At 58.4% G+C, this 23,475-nt stretch overlaps 2 protein-coding genes across 4 annotated transcripts in view; one reads left to right on the plus strand and one right to left on the minus strand.

The window, feature by feature from the left end:
* Window positions 1–14,072, plus strand: CARHSP1 (calcium regulated heat stable protein 1). Of its 3 annotated transcripts, none has more exons than XM_025860217.2 (4): window positions 1–79; window positions 7,621–7,785; window positions 8,505–8,627; window positions 10,365–12,208. In XM_025860217.2, the coding sequence occupies exons 2-4, from the start codon at window positions 7,628–7,630 to the stop codon at window positions 10,525–10,527; spliced, it is 444 nt and encodes a 147-aa protein (XP_025716002.1). In that variant the 5' UTR covers window positions 1–79; window positions 7,621–7,627; the 3' UTR covers window positions 10,528–12,208. The 3 variants fall into 3 exon arrangements, with proteins under 3 accessions (XP_025716002.1, XP_073755638.1, XP_025716003.1); XM_073899537.1 differs by lacking the exons at window positions 1–79; window positions 10,365–12,208 and adding exons at window positions 5,970–6,096; window positions 13,833–14,072; XM_025860218.2 differs by lacking the exon at window positions 1–79 and adding an exon at window positions 5,972–6,096.
* Window positions 14,034–23,475, minus strand: part of PMM2 (phosphomannomutase 2) — a 22,575-nt gene continuing 13,133 nt past the window's right edge. Inside the window, exon 8 of the mRNA XM_025860216.2 lies at window positions 14,034–15,565. Coding sequence (XP_025716001.1) covers window positions 15,464–15,565 — 102 coding nt within the window. The 3' untranslated portion in view covers window positions 14,034–15,463. The remainder of the gene's footprint in view (window positions 15,566–23,475) is intronic.

A 23,475-nucleotide genomic window follows, 5' to 3' on the forward strand; every position in this document is an offset into this window, starting at 1 on the left:
CCGCGGGCCACGCCCCCTCCCCAGCTCCCGGGCGCTCGCAGTTGCAGCCGAGCAGCTGGCGGAACGGAGCGCATCGCAGGTAGGGAGCTTCTCCGGGTCCCCCCGAGGGGTGTGGCGGGGTGTCCTCTCCGGGGCGGCGGGAGCTCGGACCGGACCTCGGCCTCCTGGCGGCCGCCGCCCGCATCCAGCCCCCTCTTGGAGGGTCTTCCTGGCCGCCGGCAGGGGCCTCCGGGCTGGGTCTCTAGGCCCCGAGGAAATGCCCGGGCCGCCGCGGCCTGTTTGGGGAGAGCAGGTTACTCATCCCCGGGAAGGGGGCGGGTGTGGCAGCAGCGGGAGGGATTTGGGGCGGACGTCGGGCAGCGCTTGCGGCGTGCAGGAACAGCCTCCCCTCGCTTTCACCCGTGGGCTGGACCGCGAGTGGGGGACTCGAGGGACGGAGCGGGGGGCGCCGCGCGGGGTGGGGGCGCCGACCCCCCAGCCCGGTGGGGCGGCGCGAGCGGTGGGACCCCGGTTGCTGGGGAGGTTGGGGCGGAGGGAGCCGTCCTGGCGCCGCACGATTGGCCGCATCTGGGGGAGGAGGAGCCGCCGGGCGCTCGCCGGGTGTTTGCGCCCGGATGGGGGGCCTCTGGGCGGAGCAGAAAAACTTCACCCGCGCCCGCCGACTCCCTCCCCGAGGGCCCCGCCGGCAGCCCGTTTGCAGGCCGGAAATGCAGCGTTGTTTTTTGATTTTTTAAAAAGAAAGCCCCCGGCCCCCACATCTTATCTGGGGTTGGAGTGGATGTGTGTATGGGTGGGGGGAGCGGGGATCAGCCGGTTCCAGGCAGGGCCTCCGTTCCCGTTGGTGGAGGTGTCTTCACTGCGTAAGAGGAGGCCTCCCACCTCAGTTTCCCCAGTTTGTAGACTAGTGATATAACTTCTCTCATAACGGGGTGTGAGAGAATAAAAGGAGGAGGCTAACCCAGTCCCGGGAGAAGCATTAGGTACTGTCAGATATTCTACTTGCTTCTTTGATATTTCTGTCTCCGCCTCCAGTCTGGCCCCTCCAATCCTCTCGCCTCTTCGAAGCCAGAAGGAACTTGTAAAAACAACCGGTTCAAATCAACCCCCGCCTTAAAATCGTCCGCTGATGTCCCTATTGTCTAAGTCCCAAACTTGTCCACAGGGCTTTCTGTTACCTTCCAAAGCGACCTTCTCCAGCCTCCGCGGCCGCCTCCCACCCCCCACTCCCCACGCCTTTGGCGCTGCAGGTCCCTCTGCCAGGAATGACCGCCCCCCCCCCAGAAGTGACCCTTTTAAGACTCAAGGCAGCTTCCCCTCTTCGGCCAGGGCCCTCTCCAGCTACTTTTGCGCTCCTGCTCCCCGGGGGGACTTGGTGACGGCGGGTTCTCAGTGCTGGGCTGCCGGTCCTCCCGCCCCCACACCCCCAGGTGGCGCGGGAGCACCTCCAGGACAGGAACAGGGCCCTATGGCGTGGAGCTGAGCCAGACCCAGCGGGGCCCTGGGGCCCTGGGTGGACGTGGAGAGTGGGTTCCCCTGGGAGGGGAACGTCTTTTCTTTGTCCCGCGGGGTGGCCAAGTCAGGGCTTTTGGTTTGTGTCTCATCAGCAGGGACAGCAATGGGAGGGATTATTCTAGATCGCCCCATGCCTGACAGTTCCACCATTAGCGGCTCAAGTATTGTTGGCTGAGCCCATTGTAGCTGGCACCGTCTGCACCGCGTCCGGGGGCCTGGGATGCTGCATTACTGTCCCGTTTGACAAATGAGGAAACAGGCGTGGAGCGGTGAGGACGCTTGCCAGGGGTCACAGGGGGAGTGGAGAGCACAGTCAGGCCTAAAACTCCGGTCAGCTCCCCCAAGCCCCTCGCGGAGAGGGGAGGGGGTGCTGGAGGCAAGGATGCAATATGGGAATGCCTGACCCCGGGGGTGATGGAGTGCAGAGTCGGCTTCTGATTACGAGCTGGGGCGGGGGGGGGGGGGGGGGGGGGCCCGGGGGGGGGGGGGCGGCGCTGGTGGACCTTCTCCGCCGGGCGCGGCTGGTCCCGGTGAGGCCGTCGGGGTGCTCCGGGGCGGGGTTCAGGCGGCCACGCTGGAGGCGCCGCATCGGGTTCCCGGGCCGCCGGTCCTCGGGTTTCTGGCCTCTTCCCAGCACTCTGGGGCGCCGAGGGGCGGCGGGAGGGCACTTCCCGGCCGGGGGTCTGGCCGCGGGTGGCACCCTCCCGCCTTGTTTGTGTTTCTGCGGCCGGCCCTGCTGGCTTCCGGCGGTGGCTGGCCCGCTGCAGCCCGCCGCCCCCAGCTCCACTGCGCGCCCCTCCCCTGGCCTCCGCCCCTCCCCGGCCTCCCCTCTATCCTCTCCCTCCCCGCGGCCCTCCGCTCTGTCCCGAACAATGGAGTGGGAGGTGGCCGAGGCCCACTTAGGGTCTCCTCCTGGGGCCTCTCTCGCTTCCTGGGACCCCTCTGTCCGGTGGATCACCCCTCCACCGCCAGCCCTCCGTTCTGCCAGGTGGGGGCCCAGCTGGCCTGGAGGTGGGGAGGGGGTCACCGAGTCTCAGCCTCAGTTTACAGAGGAGGAACCTGGGCGCCCTAGAGTAACTGTGACTCACCCAGAGTCCCCCCCCCGGTTTCCCTTCCAACCTCTCACACGGGCTTGACACCTGCCAACCCACTGGCTGTGAAGGTGGGCAGGTCGTCAAGCCGCGGCACTCTGGTGCTGCTCTGTTCCACGCCCCCGCAGCACCTCCCTCCCCGGGAGCACCTTAGACCCGCCAAATCCCCTTCCCACCCTTCAGAATCAGAGTCTGCGTTTTATCACCACCCCACAGACTCGCGGAGACCCTAAAGTGTGCGACCCTCTGGGCCTTAGTTTCCCACCTGTAAAATGAGGATGAGAAAAGCACCTCCCCGGCTGTGCCACCGTGGGGATGAATCTGGTTCGTGGAGGTGAATGCCCAGTGGCGAGCCTGACACGGAAGTCGGTGGGTGGTGGGCAGTGGGCATCGGGCGAATCAAGGCACAGCCTCACTCTGTCCCCTTTCCCCGACCGTGGCTAGTTCTCTAGTGCCCGGCCCCCCTCCTCTTGTGTGGGCTGGTTCGGAGCCATCCCCACATGCCCGCAGCGGTCTGGCCCTGCAGCTGGGAAGTGCCCATGCACGATGCCCAGCTCTGGCTTCCCCCAGCCAGAAACCCACGCAAGGCTCAAGACCCCCAGTTTTCAGCCTAGGCTTGGAGTGGCCTGGCTTTGCCAAGAACCACACTGAGAAAGAAGCACCCAACGTGATCGAACCCAGTTCTTGTTCCCCTAGCCCCCCCTTCGCCCCGCATCTTCCCGCCCTCAGGGAGAGGTGTGAAAGCTACCAACAATGGAGTCTTGGGAAATAAACTGCAAACTCCCTCTCACTAAAGTGTAAATGACTGAGAAAACACTGCCAAAGCTCCCCTCCCTTGTAGTAAGCACCTGGCTCTTTGGCTTAAGACTGGATTCATCCTTGATACAGTGGTTGGCTTCTCAGGGCAGGAGGGCAGGAGGTGGGGGTTCACAGGAGGTCTGCAGGGTTGTCTGGAGTCCCCAGATAGGTGGGTGGGCTGAGGGGGGAGGGGTTGGGAAGGCCAGAGCCTGGTGCCTGGCTGGACTCTGAGAACCTAATAGGAGGACACGCAGGGCATGTGGAAAATTCCCAGGCTATTTTGGGTTGAGGCCCCCTTCTCCACCCTTTCCGGGGATGAAGGCTCTGCTGACACACCCCTCCCTGCGGGCAGCCAGGGTGGGAGTGACTTCCTGGCTCCCTTACCTCTAGACCTTGGGTCCCCCTCCCCTGGCTCTGGGCACTGTTGAGAACCTGGGGTGGGAGGGGCGCACGGCCCCCTGCTCACCCACTTCCTCAGACCACCTGCTTTGAAAATGCATCCCCTCACCCCTGCGCCCCTCCCCTGCCCTGCTTGCTTTTTCTCCAGAACATTTCCCCAGTTTACTTCCTAGCTGAGGGGCCCAAGGCAAGCTACTTGACACTTAGTGCCTCAGTTTTCCCATCAGCTAAATGGGGATGAACAAGTGGAGATGGGTGAAGTGCCTAGCTGCAGGACACGTTCCTGTCCCGGTGGTGGTGGGTCTCCAGTCCCCGAGCCTATGCTCCTGAGGACAGGAATTTGCGGCCCTGTGTCCATTTCCTGTGCATAGTGGGTGGCCCGGTAACTGTTGGAAAGGATGTAGCCTTCATCAAGGGCCTCGGGTGCCAGTGCAAGCCCCCAGTGCGCTTGGGGGACAGACGCGGCCCCACCTGGTCCCCTGGTGTGCACACACAGGCAGTGACAAGCCCACGCACGTATACGGACACACGTATACGTGTGCACAGGCATGTACACAAGCACTTGCACACAGCACCCTGTGACACGCCCTGGCTGGGGACATTTGGGCCACTTTGCTGCCCCGTCAGAGGCCCATCCCAGGTCTGGGCTTCAAGCACCTGCTTGCAAACTGCTCCCGGCCGTGGGGAGTTGTGGGGAGTTGAGGGGCTTGTGGGCTGGTGGTGGAGGGGGCTGGTCACAGAGGGTGGGTCCCGCCTCCGCCCGAGCCCCGGACTCTGCTGGGGCGTGTGGCTGGCCCTCTGTACCCCTCTCCCCATCTGTGCCAGAGTGGGGGTCAGCAGCAGCTGCAGGGTTGGCTCCTGGGTGACTGGCTGCCCCCTCCCCCAGCTGTTTTCCTTGCAGCTGGACCCTGACCCCGGCCTCCCCCACACAGAGGCTATTCACTCCTCTTTCTGTGCCCGGCCCTGGGGGTGGGCTGGCCCGTGGCCAGGCCTGCTCCAGCTGCCCCAGCTGCTCTGTCAGCTCAGATGGGCTGAGAGAGGCGGGCAGAGCAGTGGTGAAGGCTCTGGGGTCTCCCCGTGCCCCCCACTCCAGCCAGTGGTGCCCTCTGGGCCCCAGTTTCTAACACTGCCGGGCGAGCCTGGCTGTCGCCACCCCCTGCTGGACTGTGCTAGCGAGGGCACACCGAGTTCCCTGTGGCCGCCAGCCGACGCTCCTGGTTCTAATGCTGGTTAAGAAGGGAACCCTGCTCCCCACCAGTCCCAGTGCTGGGCCCTAGGGACCCGGAGGGATCCTGTGCTGCCCTCAGATTGCTCACCCCCAAGGCCATGGGCTCCCATTGGCATCTCTGAGGGTTGGGTGTATTTGGGGAATCAGGGTTGCTGGGGTGGAGAGAAGGGGGCCTCCAATTTGGGCCTGTTTCATGAATTCAGGGGGAGGTAGGCATGGTAGAAGGCATGGGACAGACAGACGGACAGATGGGTGTGAAGAAAGGAAGAGACATATGTTGATGATGCCCCATAATTCGTCAGTGGCTCCTTGTCTCCCCATCCCTGGTGCCCGCCACACTGCCCCCTTGCTGGCCTTCAGCCACACCTGGGCCCTTGCCAACCCTCAGGGCCTTTGCATAGGCTGTTTCCCCTACCTGGAAGAGCCTCTCTGTTTTTCACAAGGTTGACTCTTAACTGTTCAGGGCCCCGGTGTACCCTCATTAGAAAAGCATCCTCACCCCTTACTTTTTATCTCCTTTTGTGTATTTCTTACCAGCCCTTTTGGGAATCTGTGATGATCTTATTTATATACTTACTTACCTATTTATTCTCTGCCTCCAAATTTAGGCCCTGTGTCTCTAGTGCCATGACCAGGGCCTGGCACCAGTCACCTGTTTGTGGAATGACCTTATGGTGACAGTTACAACAATCATAGCTGACAGTTATTCCTCACTTGTGCAGGTAGATGCTGAGTGCTTAGCGTGTATTATATGATTTCAACTTCATGGCAGTGGTGTGAGGTCAGATGTGCCCGACTCCAGAGGAGGACAAGGAGACTGTGGATGGCGGGGGGGCAGGGGTGGCCCCCCCCCCCCTTTCCGGCCCCGGCAGGCCTGGGCAGGGTGCTCCTTTCTCTGGGCCAGCCCCCTTCCCAGAACCCCAAGCACCGGAACATTCTGGGACTCTATGACCTGTGCTGTGGGTCATGCTGGAGCCCTGACCCCCAGCCCAGCAGCCAGGGCCTTTCTGAGGTGGGGGCTCCCCGGTCCTCCCTGGCCACGGTTACAGCTGAAAGAAGGGTCAGGAGGTACTATGTCACTTCCCCGAGAAGGCTAGCCGGCCCTCTCTCTTCCTAGCAGGACAGATCTAAGGCCAGACAGGGGAGTGTGGGGGGCTGTGGGTAGAATGTGGGGGAAGGGGACGGGGAGAGTTTTGGTCCTTTCGGGGGAGCAACCAGGCCTAGGTCCTGGGTGGCTTGGGTTGCAGGCAGAGGGCGCACTCCTGGGTGATGTAGGTTGAAAGCCCAGGGCCCCGGGCCACAGGGTCCCCATCAGTGAGGGAAGCAGGGTGGCATACGGGGGTTCAGAGTGATCAGAGCTTTGAGTTTTTTTCCAAGAGTAGTTGGAAGCCCCTGTTTGAGAGAGCTATGTGTAAGACAGCCCCCGTTTTAAATGTGAAAACCCTGTGTGAGCCCCATAAGCCGTTGGGGCTGCCGCAGCCCCCCCCCCCCACTCTGCGTGCCTCGGCCAAGTGTGAGTTCGGGCTCCTCCACTGCCCTGGCCGCAGGGCCTGGCTCTGCTTCACCTCCCGTGCCATCACCAGCCCGAGCAGGTGTCCAGGAACGCCCACTCAGCTGCCCCATGTTGCAGACGGGGCAATTGGTCCCAGAGAGGGGGAAGGACTTACCCAAAGCCCTCTGGCTCCTGAGCTTTGCTCTTTCCTGTTGGGCTTGAGCCAAGCAAGGCCGAGTCGGAGCGGGTACCTTGGTGGTCACGTGTTCAGGGCGGTGGCCACGTCCTGCTCTTGGCACAAGTGCCAGAGCAGGGCAGCAGCTATGGAGTCCGCTCCGCCCAGCGCCCCCAGCCAGGGCTGACCCCGCCCCTGATGCATGTTAAGGGTGACCGGGGGGAATTGGGGGAATTGGCATTCCTCGCGGCCAGTGACCCAGGCAGAGTGCACATGGAGTGCCTGGATATGTAAGGGCCTCTGCAGTGGCCTACGACGTTGGGTCCCTTGGGCTCACTGTCCCAGGTGCAGGCTGGTGAAAGCCCCCGGGGATCCAAACCTGGCGTCTGCACCTCTCTGGTTTGTGTGTCCAGAGTTTCTTGGGAGGAACACCGTGTGCTGTTCTCTCTTTGGCCTCTCCGCCTTCCCCACGGTGCCTGGCACTTAGCGGGTCAAGTTTGTTGAGTAGCTGGAGTGTGATCTAGGTGGCTGGCGGGAAGGCCCCCCTGCCCTGCCTCCCTCCCTCCTGCTCCTTCTCTCCCTCCCTTTCACGAGTATTGACTCAGTGGCCCGAGATCTGTGCTGTGCGCTGGGGACGTAGAGGGGACTGATGGCATCCTTGTCTTGGGACAAGCAGGCATTTCCCGGCAGGATGATGCCAGAGGGAGGCCCACGGCTGCTGCAGGAGCCCAGGAGGCGCCTGACCCAGCTGGGGCAAGCCGGGCATGCTTCTGGCCAAGGGGCCCTCTACGCTGAGTGAGCCTTGCGCCTGCATTCCCCAGCCGAGAGCACTGGGACTCTCAGACTCTCACGGGGCTGGGGGCTCCATCTGGGGGGCCCCTCCTTGCAAGGCATTAGCCCCTGAGAGCCCTCTGTCTCTCCCCAGGTTAGCCATGTCATCTGAGCCTCCTCCGCCACCACAGCCCCCAACCCACCAGACGTCGGTGGGGCTGCTGGACACCCAGCGGGCCCGAGATCGGTCACCGTCCCCTCTTCGGGGCAACGTGGTCCCCAGCCCACTGCCCACCCGCCGGACAAGGACCTTCTCAGCGTGAGTCTTGGGTTAGCCTGGGGAAGCTTCCTGAGATAGGTCTCCTGCCCAGAAGCCAGAGTCATTGTGTCCGGCCACCTCTGTGGCTCAGTGTCCTTGTCTGTCAAAGGGGGGAGACGGGTTGGGGTGAGGGCCAATGGTGAGAGACTGGGAAGGCACCCTATAAACTCTGTGGGGCACTGCCCCAGGCCCCTTGAGCCTGCCCCAGGCTGGGGGTCATAACAAATGGGAAATCACTGGGGTCTTAAATCATTGGGTGTTAACCACACACCAGCCTCTTCCTTTGCGAGACCTCGACTTCCTCAATGGCAAAATGGGGACAGTAGCAGGTTGGCCACAGAACTGCAAAGGACCTGCATGGTGCCTGGCAGATCCAGATCTCAGGCCCAAGGGGTAGAGGCTGCTGCAGTTATTAATAATTAGTCCTCGGAGGGATGCTCAGAGAGCTTTTAGTCTAATCCCCTTCCAGATGGAGAAACTGAGGCCTGAGAAAATTTGCCAGGGTCACCAGAGAGTCACTTTTATTGAGGTCTGTGTGAATGGCTCCCAGAGTTGTGCAGTGCACAACCTGCACAGCTGGACTTCGTGGCCCTGGCCACTGCCTGGGGCACAGCTTTTGGGTGGGGGGTTCTGGGATGAGCTGGGTGTGCCCCAGGGGAGTGGATGGCTGTTTTGGAGGGCTGGTGGGGGCCTCCTCATACCTTCTTAATCTCTGTCAGGACGGTGCGGGCTTCTCAAGGTCCCGTCTACAAAGGAGTCTGCAAATGTTTCTGTCGATCCAAGGGCCATGGCTTCATTACCCCGGCCGATGGCGGCCCTGACATCTTCCTGCACATTTCCGAGTGAGTCAGGGCTGGTTTGGGTGGTTTGGGGCTGCGGCAGGTGCTGCCTAGGCCCCAAGAAGGCAGGGGGAGGGTGTGACTTCAGTGGGCGCTGTGTGTGAGGGTGTGAGACTCTGCCTGTGACCTGTGTGTGACTGTGTCTGGGGGTGGGGTGGTGAGACTGTACTTGGCGGTGGTGTGTGTGGGAGGCCGCAGGTGATGACAGTCTGCGTGCGTGTATGTGCATGTGTGTGCACGCGCGGGAGAGAGCGAGAGAGAGAGAGCATGCAGGCGTGTTGAGAACCCCTGGGATGGGTCTGAGTGCCCGTGTGTATCTGGTGGATGGGGAGGGGGGGCGCCCCCAGGAGCTGTGGGAGCTGCGTTGGACCCGGGGTCTGGTCTCCTGCTTAGCTCGGGGGAGGCCGCTTGGTGAGGCTGGGGGCTGCGTGACTCCTGTGGTCCAGGAAGGAAGTCTGGAGCTGGACCCTCTCCTGTGCCATTTGCTCACTGACGTCCTTCCTTCTTGTGTGGAAACCCTCGGGAGGCCCAGGGCGTGGCCCACACATCCGAGGCCTCAGGGCTGGAAGACAGCCAGAGTTTGTGCTTCTCTCCCGCCTTCAGATATGTGGGGATCTCATCTGGCACCCCCTTACCCCTGCTCCGTTCTTTGGCCTCTGCACCCCCCGATCTTTATTTCAGTCTGTGGCAGGCTGAGTTCTACCCCACACAGCAGACCAGGCAATAGAGAAAAACCATGTTTTTGCAAATAGGTAGGGTGCTGTCGCAAATGTCTGTCGGGATGGGCGAATGATCCCTTCTTGAGGCCTTCCTCCCAACGTTCTTCCACGCCAGGCCTTACACGGGCCCCACTACAGTGCACACACCAGAAAGGTGCTGAGGCAATGCATCTGATGTGTGTATGCACACACACGTGGATGTGTACACGTATTTTCATCTTGCCTCTGTCCAGAAGGGCTTTGTAGTGGCTTACAAGGATATTCACAGTGCACCGGGAAAGATAAGTTACTAAGGAAAACACGGGGGTGGGGAGTGAATCAGAGAGGTGGAGAGATGGGGATGGCCACTTCCACGCCAGAAGTGGACTGTAGGTATATTCCTGAGCTTCCCGGTGGCCAGATCCAAGAGGGAGGCACCATTTGCTAGGGGATTCTTCAGTCAAGACAAACCAGTTCCAAGAGCTGAGGGGGATGTTCCTCTTGGAGGTATCCTCAAGGGGGGCATCAAGATGGTGGCTTGTGCCCCGTGGAACGTGAGGGAGTCTTCCTGGGGGTGGTCACAGGGAGAGGACGCTTTCTGGAACTAGCTTTAAGCACAGAAGAGACTTCCCTGTAACCTCACTGAGTGTCTGGGGAGTTGGAGGGCAGAGATGCACGCAGCTGGGTGTGGGGGGCCCCTGGGACCTGGTGTGCTGCAGGAGCTCAGGAAACTCGGTGCGCCATGCTTGACAGTGACAGGCCGGCCTAGTCTTTCTGTCTCAGGCTCAGACCGGCTCTCCCTGCCCTTCTGTCCACAGGCCCATGTTTAATGGACAGCATGGGCCCCTGCACAGGCTGAGCCTGGTCTTGGCCTCCGTGTCAGGGGAGGCGAGGGGTGACATGGTGCCACTGAAATGGGGTGGCTCCCTCTGGTGGCAGGGCCGGAGGGGCAGTTCCTGTGAAAGGGGTGGCCCTCTGACCAGCAGGGGCTGCGGTCCTTTCTGAGTGCTGGGCACTGAGTGCTGTCTCCCCACCTCTGCAGCGTGGAAGGGGAGTACGTCCCCGTGGAAGGCGATGAGGTCACCTATAAGATGTGCTCCATCCCCCCCAAGAACGAGAAGCTGCAGGCTGTGGAGGTGGTCATCACCCATCTGGCCCCAGGCACCAAGCACGAGACCTGGTCTGGTCACGTCGTCAGCTCCTAGGAGAGGCCAGAAGCACCCCTTTCTCCTGGGCTTGCGGGAGACTCTGGGGGGGGGGGAGGCAGGACCAAACTGGAGACGCCGGTCTGCTGCTTGAGACGGGGCTTCAAAGGGGGGGGCCTGGTCCCTTTCGAGTATCTCCTGGAGGAAGGGGTGTGGGGGGCAGGCACGGGGGTGCTCTTGGCCACCAGCAGGGCTTCTGACCATTGCAATAGCCTCTCACCATCTGAAAAGCATTAAAAGCATGGAAAAAGGAGGGGCGCCCACTGGTGGTTGAGTGAAGGGTCCAACCTCCTTCCGGGGGTGGGTCAGGCAGCGCTTCCCCAACCCATAGTGTCCTTTGTGCCCCTGGACTGGAGACTTAAGAGTCCCTAGGCCCAGTCCACGCTGCGGTTGACCGGGTTCCTGCACGTTTCCCACGATGCATTCTTACCCATGTGGCCCCCCTCCTGTGTCCGTGGCTCCAGGCCCAGACCCTTCCTTGTGGTTGGTTCTAAGGGAACTGGCTTCATGGGGCGGCCAGGGAGCAGGGAGAGCTGGGTGGGCTCTGGTGCCTTGCAAGTGGGAGGTGTCACTACTGGGCATCTGGGGAAAAGAGTTTCTCCGGGAGCCCTGAGTGTCTCCCCTGCCCCCCGCCCGCCTCCCCAGCTATGCCGGGCTCAGCTCTATACTCTCCTAGGAGCCCGGTCTCCTTCCACCCTCAAGGTGAATGATTATCACATAGAAGGCGTTTCATATCCCTGGTCCTTTAGGTGGGGGGTGGGGGTGGGAGAAGGGAGGGTCTTTGTTTAAAATCAGACCTTTGTCCAGATCCCTCCAGAAGAGAGTTGGTAGCTTGCTTCTGGGCAGGCCTGGTCAAATCAAAAGTTAAAGGAAAAATGCACCTTTGGTGATGGGGTTTTCTTGTAAACCGGTGTTAAGATTAGGATTTTTTTCTTTCCTTTTTTAATAACGAAGGCTCTCAGCCAGAGCCAGCCCTGTGCGCACTTCGCTGCTGACATTTCAAACATTTGTAGATATTTGCCGTAAACACATCCTTAGGAGTTTCTTTGCGGTGGTGTGGTTTGGTTTGGCTTTCGTTGTGATTTAAAATTAGAAATAGCTGGGTAATAATGTTTTGAAATATGGGGCTTATGTGTAGTCAGGAAACCATGTGTCAGTGCAGGGAGGTGAACCCTTGAAAGCTTTGGGGCAGACGGGGGCGTTGCAGAGGAGGGAGGGCAGCCGACGGGTGCCGGGCTGGAGGGATGCTGGGAGCAGGAAGGCCCTCATCAGGTGTCTCAGTCTGTGGACCTGTTTGTCTTTCGGTCTGGGGAGGGCTTCCTTTGAAAGGGGTTGGAAGCTAGAACTATTTTGCTGACTAGTGAGTTTTAAAATACACAAATAAGTGTGTTGACTCGTGTGTGTGTGTGTGCGTGCGCGTGTGCACGCGTGCCGGCAGACAGCACAGTGAAGCAAGCATTTGGTCTATTTTTTCCTGGCCTGTGGGGCCGCGCGAAGGATTCCTGCACCCCCTGCCTCCTGCTGGGTCCTTGGAGGCCTTTGTCAGCTACAGGCCACGCTTCCAGAGCTCCTTTTGGGAGGACGTTTGATGCTGGTGACGGAGCTGGGAATAGCATCAGGGATTCCATCCACATCTTTCCTCCCACCAACCACCTCTCTCTCAATAAAGTGTGTTTTGTGCAAGGCTCTGTGTTGTTTGTGAAGGTGGAGGCCGGGTGCTTCTCCTGTGAGCCAGCAGGTAAGGGCGTCTCCCCCAAACGGGGCGGACACAGTCATGCTCCGTGTCATTCTGCTTCACAGGCTGGTTTTTTGGGGCGGTGAATAAGAGAATGGGATCATCCCTTTTCCCTTAATCATCCTCCAGTGTTGGGCAGCTTAGCAGTAGAGTCAGGCTTCGGGACAACAAAATGCCACTTGCCACGTGGATGCACTTGAACTTTTACTGTGTGAGCGTGAGCGGCAAGAGCAGGGGCAGGCCCGACTGAGGGAAGTTTGGTGGTGGGAGGTGTGAAGGCCCAGGGCCTGGGTGTCCAGGGGTGCAGCGGGGAGGCTGGGCTGACAGGCAGGGATGCTCTGGGTCAGACTTATGGGTCAGGCTGGGAAGGTCTTGCCCAGCCAGGGTCTCCCGAGGGAGGGTAGATCATTTTTGCTGGTGCAGAGATGAGTATTTTTACTGCAATACTGATTTTCAAAGTGTATTCGGAACACTTACAACCAGGCTGAGGGACCTGTTTAGGGAGAAGCCAAAGTAGGCGTTTTGTCCCAAACAAGGAGATCTGTCCAAGTGCTGCACTCAGCGAGTACTGTGCAGGTGGGAGAACCTGCAGGTGGTAAGAGAATCCAGCTCTGAGAGAAGGGTGGGGTGGCCGTGGGATAGAGCCCAAGTGGCCTGATGGGGCCAAGATCAAGGAGCAGTGGGGGAAGAGGAAGCAGCCCTTGGGGAGGAAGTGATTCAAGGCCACTTCCACCTTGACAAATCTGCCAAATCTTCCCGATCGGGGCGCTCCCCCCGCCCACTGGCTGAGACCTTGCCAAGTGTCCCGCAGATTCTGTCCCGTCCCCTCCCTCGGGATGGAGTGCAGGCGCCTCACTGAAGTACAGGGGGGCCTTCCTGGGGGCCTCTCCCTCAGGAGCCCCCGCTGTGCCCTCCACGGGGCCGCTGGCTCCAGGGCCAACCTCTGCTTCCCCCTTGCTCAACACAGCTACGGTGTTGAGGTTTCTCGTGCTGGCATCGCGCTGCCAGCTCCGGAAAGCTGGGGGCTGACTTAGCTGCGCCGGGACAGCAGGGCTGGCGGTGCCTGCCTTATGTAAGAGGCTTCCCGGGGGTTCGTGCAGTTAGTAATAGCCTGGCTGGAGGTAGCTCGTTTAGGTCTCCTGTGTGGTAGGGGCCGCACCCCACCCGACAGAGGAGCAAGCAGGCTGTGATGAACCCGTCCTGAGTCACGCCACTGGTCAGGAGCAGAGCTGGCGCGGGTGAGGCTGCCACACCTGGCTGGGGGAGCCCCGGGGGTCCTGGAAGACCCAAAGACAGGAGAGAGAGAGTAGGTGCCTGTGGAAGGCGGGGCAGGCGGGAGGAGGTCCTGGCAGCACAGAGGCAGGCCCTGGGGGTGGGGAAAGGGGCCCAGGGGGTCTGCCGCTGAGTGTCCGGAGGGGAACCCCAGGAGGGGCGGGGCCCAGCCCCACAGCCTGCCCAGGGCAGCCCAGGCAGCGCTGTCTCCACTTCTAAAGGTTAGGGCAAGGTTGAGTAAGCAAGTTGAGTAAGACTTGCTTTGCTGTAACAAGGAAACTTGTGGATCCTTACCCAGTAGGCAGGAAGGCGAGGATGGATCTGTGCCAGCCGGGAAGCACAAAACCCTGGCGCTGCAGAAACCCCGGGAACACCAGTGTCCGAAGCAGTGGCCTTCAGATCTGCAGATCTTCCAGAATCTGAGAAGATAGCATGGCTGGTCATTCACTTCACCATTCACATAACCATCAAAGAAGGAGAAAGGCCTCAGAATGAGAAATGGGAGACAATAAAATCAACTTTAATTTGCTGCTTTTCATTGTGAAAGGTCATTACAGTATCATTTGCAAAATCCAACAAGGAAAGGTACCGCTGGGTGGCTGTGTCCTGGGAACCACGGAGCAACGTCAGCCCCGGGTGTGGTCACGCAGACTGCCCCCAACCGGACCCCAAGTTAAGACCAGTCTGGGGGGGCCCGGGAGGCTTGGAAGGACCCAGCGGACGCTGAGATGAAAGCACCTGGACGGGCAGGGGTGGGGCAGCGGGGGTGCAGACCGCCGTTCAGGTCAGCCAGCCTGGAGCAGAGGCCATGCTGTGGACTGGAGTGGATTGAGGGTCTGTGGGTCCTGACGAGTCCAGATTCTGAAAAGTGACCTGTGAACCGTTTCCTTGGATAGCGCTCTCCCACGGGGCCCTGGAGCTGCCTTCCAGTGGCACAAGGACCTCGCAGAACTCGAAGCACGAGTGGGGGTCGCAGGCCCGACCACTCGACGGCTCCCACCCCTTAGGTGCAGGTCTGGGTGAGGCCAGGGCAGACCTGCAGCTTCACGAAAAGATCTGCAGAGCAGCCGTGCCACTCCTCTTCTGTTAACAATCCAGGCTCTCATGTGATCCCTGAGAAAGTGGAGGGGAGTGAGGCCCTCGGGGAGCCAGCCAGCGCCAGCATCCGGGTCAGGGCAGTTGGGGCCCACTTGCTCCCATCCTGACAGGCGGAGATGCAGTGGGCTCTCCAAGTGTAGTGAATTCGGAGCTCGCCTGCTGCGCTGCAGGTCAGCTAAGGTGCAAACTTGTTGGGGTCAGTGGTCACTTGGCGGCCACCCGTCTGCGGGCCTTGCTGCAATCAGCGTCCCACGCGCTGCTGAGCTCAGTACTGCTCAGAGGCCACAGGCCCTCGCTTTCAGAGTCCCCCCCCCCCGGGCTGACACTCAGGCAGGAGCTTCCCCTTCGGAGACACTGTTGAACTTCTGTCCTGGGGAGGGGTGGCTGGAAACATCTTATCCTTTCTCATCACTGGATGCCCCTGTCGGTACTGACACAGGGGGTCTAAACATTGATACTGGTTACATTTTTCACAAAACCCATGAGGAGTGAGGGTCCAGGCACATTCGTTCTGTATCATTCTAGAATGATGGGGAAGGTTCCCCTCAAAACCGTGTGTACTTTGATTGCACGTACGGAGGGTCTGAGACTCGGGGGTGGGGGATGAAATCGGGTTGGAGGTATTCCTTCAGGCCATTCTTGACAAGTCTGGCTGCTTCTGGCACTGGGGGTGGAGGCCACGTCGTCGTCGGGACCACAGGACAGTGTGGGGAGCCTGGTGTGGGCTGGGAGTCGTGGGCGTGTGAGGGAGGGAGGGATCCTGAGTGTGGCCACCAGTGACCCTTGCAGCCTGTCAGTGGGACGCCCTGCCCTCCCTCGGGAAAGGGGCCGTTAAGAGAACAGCTCTTCACAGATCCTGCGGGTGTCCTCGGGGGCCGTCACCGTGTAGCCCACGGTCCTCGAGTCGGCGAAGATCTCGTGGTCATTCCCGCCCTGCAAAGACATGAAGGAGATGTGGGCGCCTCGCTTCTCCTGGGCGCAGGCAGCGGGGGAGCTGAGGAACTGGTGATTTTACCGGCAGGGAGGCCAGCTTCAGTCACCTGAGCCCCCGGGAGAGGAGCAACCCGAGCACAGGCATTACCGAGAAAGGCTTTATCACCTTCTCTCGAACTGCAATTTAGCTTGGAACGTGTAATTATGCCTATGAAAGAAATCATGACGCTCTTGTGAAGATCTGTCTGAGGCTTATTTTTCCATAAAGCAAGTGTGGCAGGTGATGGCATTCTCTGCCACCGTGTTTTAACGGTGCCCAAGCTGTTGTCACAGGCAGTGTGGCAGGGCTGACAGCCTACCACGGCGCTGCCGTTGGACCTTGCGGTGACGCGGACAGGCTGGCCTCCGAGCTGACAGCAGCCGCTGGTGACTACTGAGCACTTGGTGGCATGTGGCCAGGGCCACAGAGGAACGGAGTTTGTTTGATTTTGATTCGTTTACATTCAAATAGCCCCTGGGTTTGGCGTGTGAGCCGGGCAGCCCGGGGGTGGACCCGGCCTGCACCGCGGAGGAGGGGTAACGCTGCACCCCGCCGCAGCCCTGTGGGGTCACCAGGTCAGCACTCGCCCCTCAGCTCATGGGGCTCCACGCGTGTGCACACGGCACTTCCCCTGGGCCACTTCCAAGAGTGGAGGGCAAGACTGCTTCTGCCGGGCCGTGTATCTGGGGGGCCCCAGCACATCACGGGGGTCCTGTGGTTGTGGGTCCTCCAGTCCGTGCGGCGCCCCCACCCCGCCCCTGGTCTCGGGTGAATGAAGCAGGCTTCCTGCCGTGCCCACACCCGAGCTACAGCAAAGCCCCTGCTTTGCTTCTCAGGCAATTCCCTAGGTTTTCCTTGGAAAACTCAAATTAGTTTATAATATGATAAAAATAACTGCAGAGGGGGCGCCTGGGTGGCTCAGATGGTTAAGCGTCTGCCTTCGGCTCAGGTCATGATCCCAGGGTCCTGGGATCAAGTCCCACATCGGGCTCCCTGCTCCTTGGGAGCCTGCTTCTCCCTCTGCCTCTCTCTCTCTCTCTCTGTCTCTCATGAATAAATAAATAAAATCTTTAAAAAATAACTGCAGAGGAAAAAATGGATTTTTCTCGTAAAGATTCTACAGGAAAAATCTGACGTCCCTTTAAAGAACTGATAGACAGGGGCGCCTGGGTGGCTCAGTCGTTAAGCGTCTGCCTTCGGCTCAGGTCATGATCCCGGGGTCCTGGGATCGAGCCCCGCATTGGGCTCCCTTGCTCCGCGAGGAGCCCGCTTCTCCCTCTCCCACTCCCCCTGCTTGTGTTCCCTCTCTCGCTGTGTCTCTGTCAAATAAATAAAATCTTTAAAATAAAAAAAAAAGAAACTGATAGACACGGTAATTCCTACTGCCCTCATTTTTGTGAGAATAACCTCTCCCCGAACTTTAGGAGGGGCCGCTGCCGGGGCCCAAAGTGCGCCAGGTGTAGGAGTCAGGTTAGGGGGTCACGAACTTGGAGCCACGTCAGGGAAGGTCCCTTCCCAGCACTGACTGGGGGAGCTGCTGGGGTCCTGCCCTGGCCTCACAGATTTCTGTGCTGTCAAGGGGCTCTGGGGCAGTGCTGAGCCTTACGCCCACCATGTGCTACCTAAGCAAGTAAACGGGAAACCAGTTCATGCAGTTCTTAGAATTAAAGTCAGATTCCTCTTGCGAATAGCACGGGAGGTAAAAACCACTGCAGAGAACCTAACATAGAAAAAACAGATTCGTGCATTATCCACAAAAACCCAATATCTACCAGAGACACATTCACTCCCTGTCACTCACTCACTCAGGAGGGAGGTGTCTGTATTCACACATGAACCCAACCAGCCCGGGGAGTACCTACTACCTGCTGGGCAAACCAAACCAAGGTAGGGGCCACCTTCACAGCTTGAGTTGGGGGTGGGGAGAGGGCAGGAGATGGAGGCGAACAACTCCGTGGGGAAGAGAACCCGGGGTGGCAAGGGAGGCACCTGTGAGCAGAGCAAGTGAGGGGACCAGCCATGTCCGGGAAGGCGGCTCAGCGGCCCGCCAGGCCAGGGAGGTAAGGACTTGGGATCTCATGTGAAGCCACCCAGAGAGCTGCCACCTGGGGACACGATCAGATTCACCTTCTGGAGGACGACGAGCAGAAGCACCGCAGTTAGGAGGCTGCACAGCCAGCCAGGGTAGGAGGGCAAACGCCCTTCCCCAGGAAACGAGTCCAAAGCAGCTGCCCAGCCTGTCCCTCCTGGGAGAGCTGGTTCGTGTGGGTTCAGCTCTCTGGGCTCTGTCTGGGCTCAGCAAAGTCGGCAGGTGCATCTCGGCACCACCACCACCACCACCACCACCACCCTCAGACTTTAACCTCCTCTCCTGCCAGGGGACCTGGCCTCCCCTGTGGCTCCCTGGGGCCGTACAGGGCTCGCATGCCGAGTCAGAGGGAGGTCGGGAGAAGCAGAAGCGCAAAGCAAGCTAGTGTGAGTGCCCTCCCCTAGAATTAGGCTTCAGAGAACCGAAAATTCCAAACACTGGATTTGCACAGGGACCACGGGTCACACTAGATTAAGACAAAGGGAACAAAGCCGAAGGTCTGGATGCCAGATCGTGTTACCTGAGGGCCCAGAGGAGAGGCCTGCAGCTCAGTGCAAACAGCCCATTAATATTTAAATCCCTACAAGGCCCAAGTCTGAGGGTGCAACAAAAAACCAGAAGGCAGTGCTGAGTGGGGTCCAGTCTCCCTGCCACCAGGCTGTGTTGCCACACATGCTGTTGCTGAGCTGATGGGCGGCGTCTGGTGAAGCCTGAAGATCCTGACGGTGGAGCTGAGGAAGAGAACATGGATCAAGTTCCCTGGCCGGTGGGCCCTTCGGGGCAGGCCGCCGGACCTCGAGAGGGTTTCTGCTATGACCACCCATCTGGGGCTCAGGCAGACCCCCTCCAGCTGGGAGTCCACTCCTGCCGCACATGGACATTCATCTCTTGGCAATGTAACGGGACTGATCAAATTTCTAGGTATCAGGGTACAAAGGCCAAAGGGACAAGGGCTCTGGCCTCAAAGCCCTGGGGCAGCCATGCTCGCTGGGCTGAGGTGACAGTCACTGCGGGAGCTTTACCAGCACTTCCAGGGCCAGTGTCCCCAGCCCGCGGGCCGCTGTGTGGGAAGCCAAACGGATGTGAGTGTGTGCTACGTGACTGGTATGTAGCTGTTTCTCAACGTGTGATCGTTAGCTGGGGATGAGAACTGTCACAACTTTCAGATAGATTTGATAAAAATGTATGCCCTTAGATAACTGTACTGATTTTTCCTAGAAAGAAGTCAACTGTTATGCTTAGAAGAAAAAAAAAAAAAGCTGGCCCCATGGTCATGATGTTTTAAAAACAATTAGGTGATTCCAATGTACTTCCAGGACGGGATCCAGTGGCTTACAATCTGATGACCAACCAGCTTGGGGTGTGGTGGAAAACGAGCTGGCTTGCTGTCCTGCTGATGCCCCCGGGGTGACCCTCCGGGTCTGTTCCTGGCTCCGGCACATCCCCTCATCCACAAAAACAGGGCTGAGCGCTGTGTGAGGGGCCTGGGCACGGACATGCATCCAGGAAATGCTGATTTACAGATATCAGTGACCGCACCAGGGGCGTCCCTGAGGGCTGGCCACACTCTAGGGGCCTGAAGCTGGGGTCCTCCTGAACAGAAGAGCTAGAGCAGGGGCTGCCCCTTCTTCAGGGCTTATCCAGCCAGCCCTCCCCCGATCTCAGGCACAGATTCTGGAGTCCAGAAGGAAGGCGGGTCAGCAGGGACCCCAACAAACACCTGCATCCGTGGTGCCCCCAGCCGGTGTTCTGCTTCCCGTCCTTCCACGAGGGAGCCGGCGGCACCCCCTTAGCTGCGTGGAGAACATCTAACCCAGTCCAACCTCCTTCAGCCAGATCTCCGGGAGCAGCAATTTTCCTGGGGGCCCCTCTGGGAGCAAGGGACGCCCCTCTGGGAGCAAGGGACTCCCCTCTCCGTGCTAACCTAACCCTGCCACTAGTGCCCTAAGACCTGGGTCTCAGATTTCGCACTGAAACACACGAGTAGTAGGGCAGGTCTGCGCACAGGACACATTCTGTGTCCTCATCGGCCCTCAGGAATCCTGAGAGCGAGCGCAGGAGATGCCAGGCATGGCGAGAACACCCAGGTCATGGCCAAAGGCCAACTCTGTCCAAAGCCTGAGCAGGAACTCAAGGCTCGTCAGTTTACACGCATCACCCACCCTGTAGGCCTCCCATCTCTCATACTGGATGAGCTTTTCTTAAACTTCATTAAAAGCTGCAGACTCGGTAGCCGGCTGGTTCCCCTCCTGGGAGAGGCGAGTCCTGCTGCCTTTCCTGAGCCACCCTCCCTCCAGAACCTCCCTTTCCTCCCACCGCTTCAGAGTAACTGCGTGCCCACTGGGCTAACAGGAACCGCGGCTCATGGACGCAGAGACGTGTGTGGTCACCATGTGGGCAGCAGGGGCCAGATTTGGGTCTTCTGGGTTTCAAAGCTGCCTCTTCCCACCAGGCCAATAGGGCCCTCTTTGAAGCTTATTTTAAAGACAGATCTTCCCTGGGATGCCTGGGTGGTTCAGTCGTTAAACGTCTGCCTTCGGCTCAGGCCATGATCCGAGGACATCCTGGGATGGAGCCCTGTATCAGGCTCCCTGCTCAGCGGGAAGTCTGCTTCTCCCTCTCCCACTCCCCCTGCTTGTGTTCCCTCTCTCGCTGTGTCTCTGTCAAATAAATAAATAAAATCTTTAAAGAAAAAAATACAGACAGATCTTCCTTTTTAACGTTTGTGGAAAACCAAGTGTTGCACGATTTAATAGCAGTTTGGAGGCGATGTGGGAGAATGACGAGAGGCTTTTGGATGCCACCCGGTCTCTGACCCTGCACTGCGCCCCGCCCCATAGGGAGCCCGTTGCTGCCTGTCCCATGCTCCCCACCAGGCTGCCCAAGGTCTAAGTGCCCAGCTCAGAATCTGAGACTGAAGTGCTTTAGAAGCTCAAGAATTTAGTTTTCTTAATTTGATATTTTAAAGCTTTTTCAATAGATAGCACATTCACAGAGTTGAAAATTTAATAAAAGGACAGAGTGCTAAGTGTCTCTCCCATCCTTGTCCCCAGCCCTCAGGAGGTCTGTCATCTGCTTTCTTGGGTGTCCCTTCACATTCCCTTTATGCACTCACAAACAACGTGAAGAGACATTACTTCCCCCTCTTTAGACAAAAGTAGCGCATGTTACTTCTATTGTTCTGCACCTTACTTGGCTCGCCTGATAAAACATCCCAGAGATCGGTCTGCATCAGCGGTTTGTACAGCCATGGGGCATTCTGCCGTGTTGTGGGGCCGCTGTGTACTTGGTCAGTCCCCTCCTGCAGCAGGGCAGGGTGCCCCCCAGAGAGATCAATCACCTAAAAGGATCTGCTGAGTCAAAAAGTCAATCAGCTGTCGATGTTCATGACGTGTTAGAATGTTTTCATGTTCCAACGGCCTTAAAGCCAAGAAGCATTAAACCAGCGGAAGCTGTCTAGCCTGGGAATATGGAAAGGCTGGGGGGGTGACGGTGGAGTCACTTGCCTAAGTCTCCCCCCCACCCGAAGCCATGCAAAGCAGGGTGGGGTGCCTCTCTGTTCCCTGGCCATCCCTTTCCCTGCAGCAAACCAAGGCACTCCAGGCTGGGCCCGGAGCCTCGAGGCTGCACTCAGAGCTGGGTTTTAACAGACCCTGGTTAATGTGGCTGATGGGCAGGAATGGGGGGGTGGGGCTTTCCAGTACCGACAAGCATTTAGAAAAGCAAGGGCCAATGTCTAGTTTCTTCACCCTGCTCTCTGGGGGTGTTCCACGCAGGGAAGGGGGGGGAGGGGCTCTGTGTAACATCAGATCCCGCCAGATGGATGTGGCTGCTAGGGATGAGGAGGCTGCCAGGCAGGTCTCTAAGCCTGTGGTGCCTGGAAGGGAAATGGCTTTTTTTTTTTTTTAATTAAGTAGGCTCCACGCCCAACATGGAGCACAACATGCGGCTCGAACTCATGACCCTGAGATCAAGACCAGAGTTGAGATCAAGAGTCAGACGCTTAACCTAGTGGGCCACCTGGGCACGCCTGGGAAATGGCTTTTTACTGACAGTTCTTAGCTCAAGTGCTGTTTCCCTGGAAACCAGTAAGAATATTTGCCTTGGTGCAAAGAAAGAAAACAGCTTTCAAAATCTATCACTGAATACAAGAAGTTTAAAGCTAGTGTTTAGAAGGCTCTGTGTCTGTTTAAAGGTTTAGACGACTGGACCATCACTTCCCATTTCCAGGAAACCACTGACTGACAGCATCAGAGAGGACAGAGAACTGTCACCACGGTGTCAACAACCACAGTCCCAGGGCCTCTGCTAGGGAAACGGGTCATACAGCCCCTGAAAACCTCGTTTTCGAAGAATATTCACTAACAAGGGGAAATAAAATTCGTACTGAGAACAAAGCAGAAAATCAAATAATGAGCATGCAGGGTCCACTTTGGGGGTTGCATACACCCACACAGAAAAGGCTGGGAGGTGTGACCACGTGACTTATTAAACTTTCTCCAATGCTCTACGATGAACATATGTTCATTAAGAATCGGGAAAAACACCTCTGTAACTAGTAACCACTTTTAAAAAAGTAGGTAGAACTAAAAACCAAACAAACAGAATCAATGTGTGGTCCTGTAGCAGCTAAACAGTACAGAAAATGCTCTAATTCCCAGATGGAGAATTCCCCAAAGCAGGCATTCTCTGCTTATCTCAAGAACCGCATTCCATTCTGCAAAGTCCCAGCTGAGGCTTCTGACGGTTATGTGCACACAGCAAGAGCGTCATCACTAAGAACCTGGCTTCGCCTGTCTCAACGGCTCTCTTCCCGGCCCCAGGAATGGCACGGGGCTGGAAGGGCTGCAGAGGCACCTGGCCATCCCTGAGATCCCACGTGTGAGTGCATGAGCTTGCTTTCTCAAGAGACATCCAAGGCTGACAGACGCTTGTTTCAAAGCCTGCATTCAAAGCATTTCGGCAGCCGAAGAATTTCACCAAATGGACACGGTTGTAAACCACTTCTCTCCGTCACTAAGAACGAGGCTAAAGGCTACACCTCCTGAAAAGCAGCACCATGTGGTCTGGGAACTAGAAGAGAATGTTCCTCACCACAATGGAGGGATGGTTTGTTGGACTGGAAAACCTATGTGCTTAAAGACAAGGTAGTCTGTTCTGGTGCCACCAGCTCTGGTGTGAGCTGTGTGACCCTGGACAAGTCACTTACCCTTTCTGAGTCCTGTTTGTTTTTGTTTTTTTTTAAGATTAATTTAAGAGAGAGAAAGAACGCAAGCACAGGGAAGGGAGGGGAAGAAGGAGACAAGCAGACTGCCCATTGCGGGGCTTTGACCCCAGGACCCCGAGATCATGCCCTGAGCTGAAATCAAGAGTCAGATGCTTAACTGACTGAGCCACCCAGGTGCCCAAGTCCTGGTTTCATCATTTAGACAGACGGACACGAGGCTTTACTGATCAGAAGTCCCTTTCATGCTAGAAGACCATATGCAGAGACCTTGCTGAAAGACAGGTAGGTCCACCTCAGAAACCTCAGCAGAGCGGCAAGTACTCTACAGTGGACCAGAGACCAGAGGGATAAGAAAACTCTGAATGTGCAGCATCCAGGACACACCTGCTGGGTGCAGGATGGCCACAAAACCCAAACCAGGACCTCTGATGGCAAGGTATCCCATTACTGGGCAGTGTGTAAAGGGAAGCAGAGAGGCCCACAGGGCAACAGGAATTTAAAGGAGGGGCCCGGAGACAGGCCCAGGGCTGGGCACTGGGTGGCTGGTGCCAAAC

Source organism: Callorhinus ursinus, unplaced genomic scaffold, assembly GCF_003265705.2.
Source record: "Callorhinus ursinus isolate GAN/ISIS: 27379988/994484 unplaced genomic scaffold, GSC_fseal_2.0 scaffold13, whole genome shotgun sequence".
NCBI lineage: Eukaryota > Metazoa > Chordata > Mammalia > Carnivora > Otariidae > Callorhinus > Callorhinus ursinus.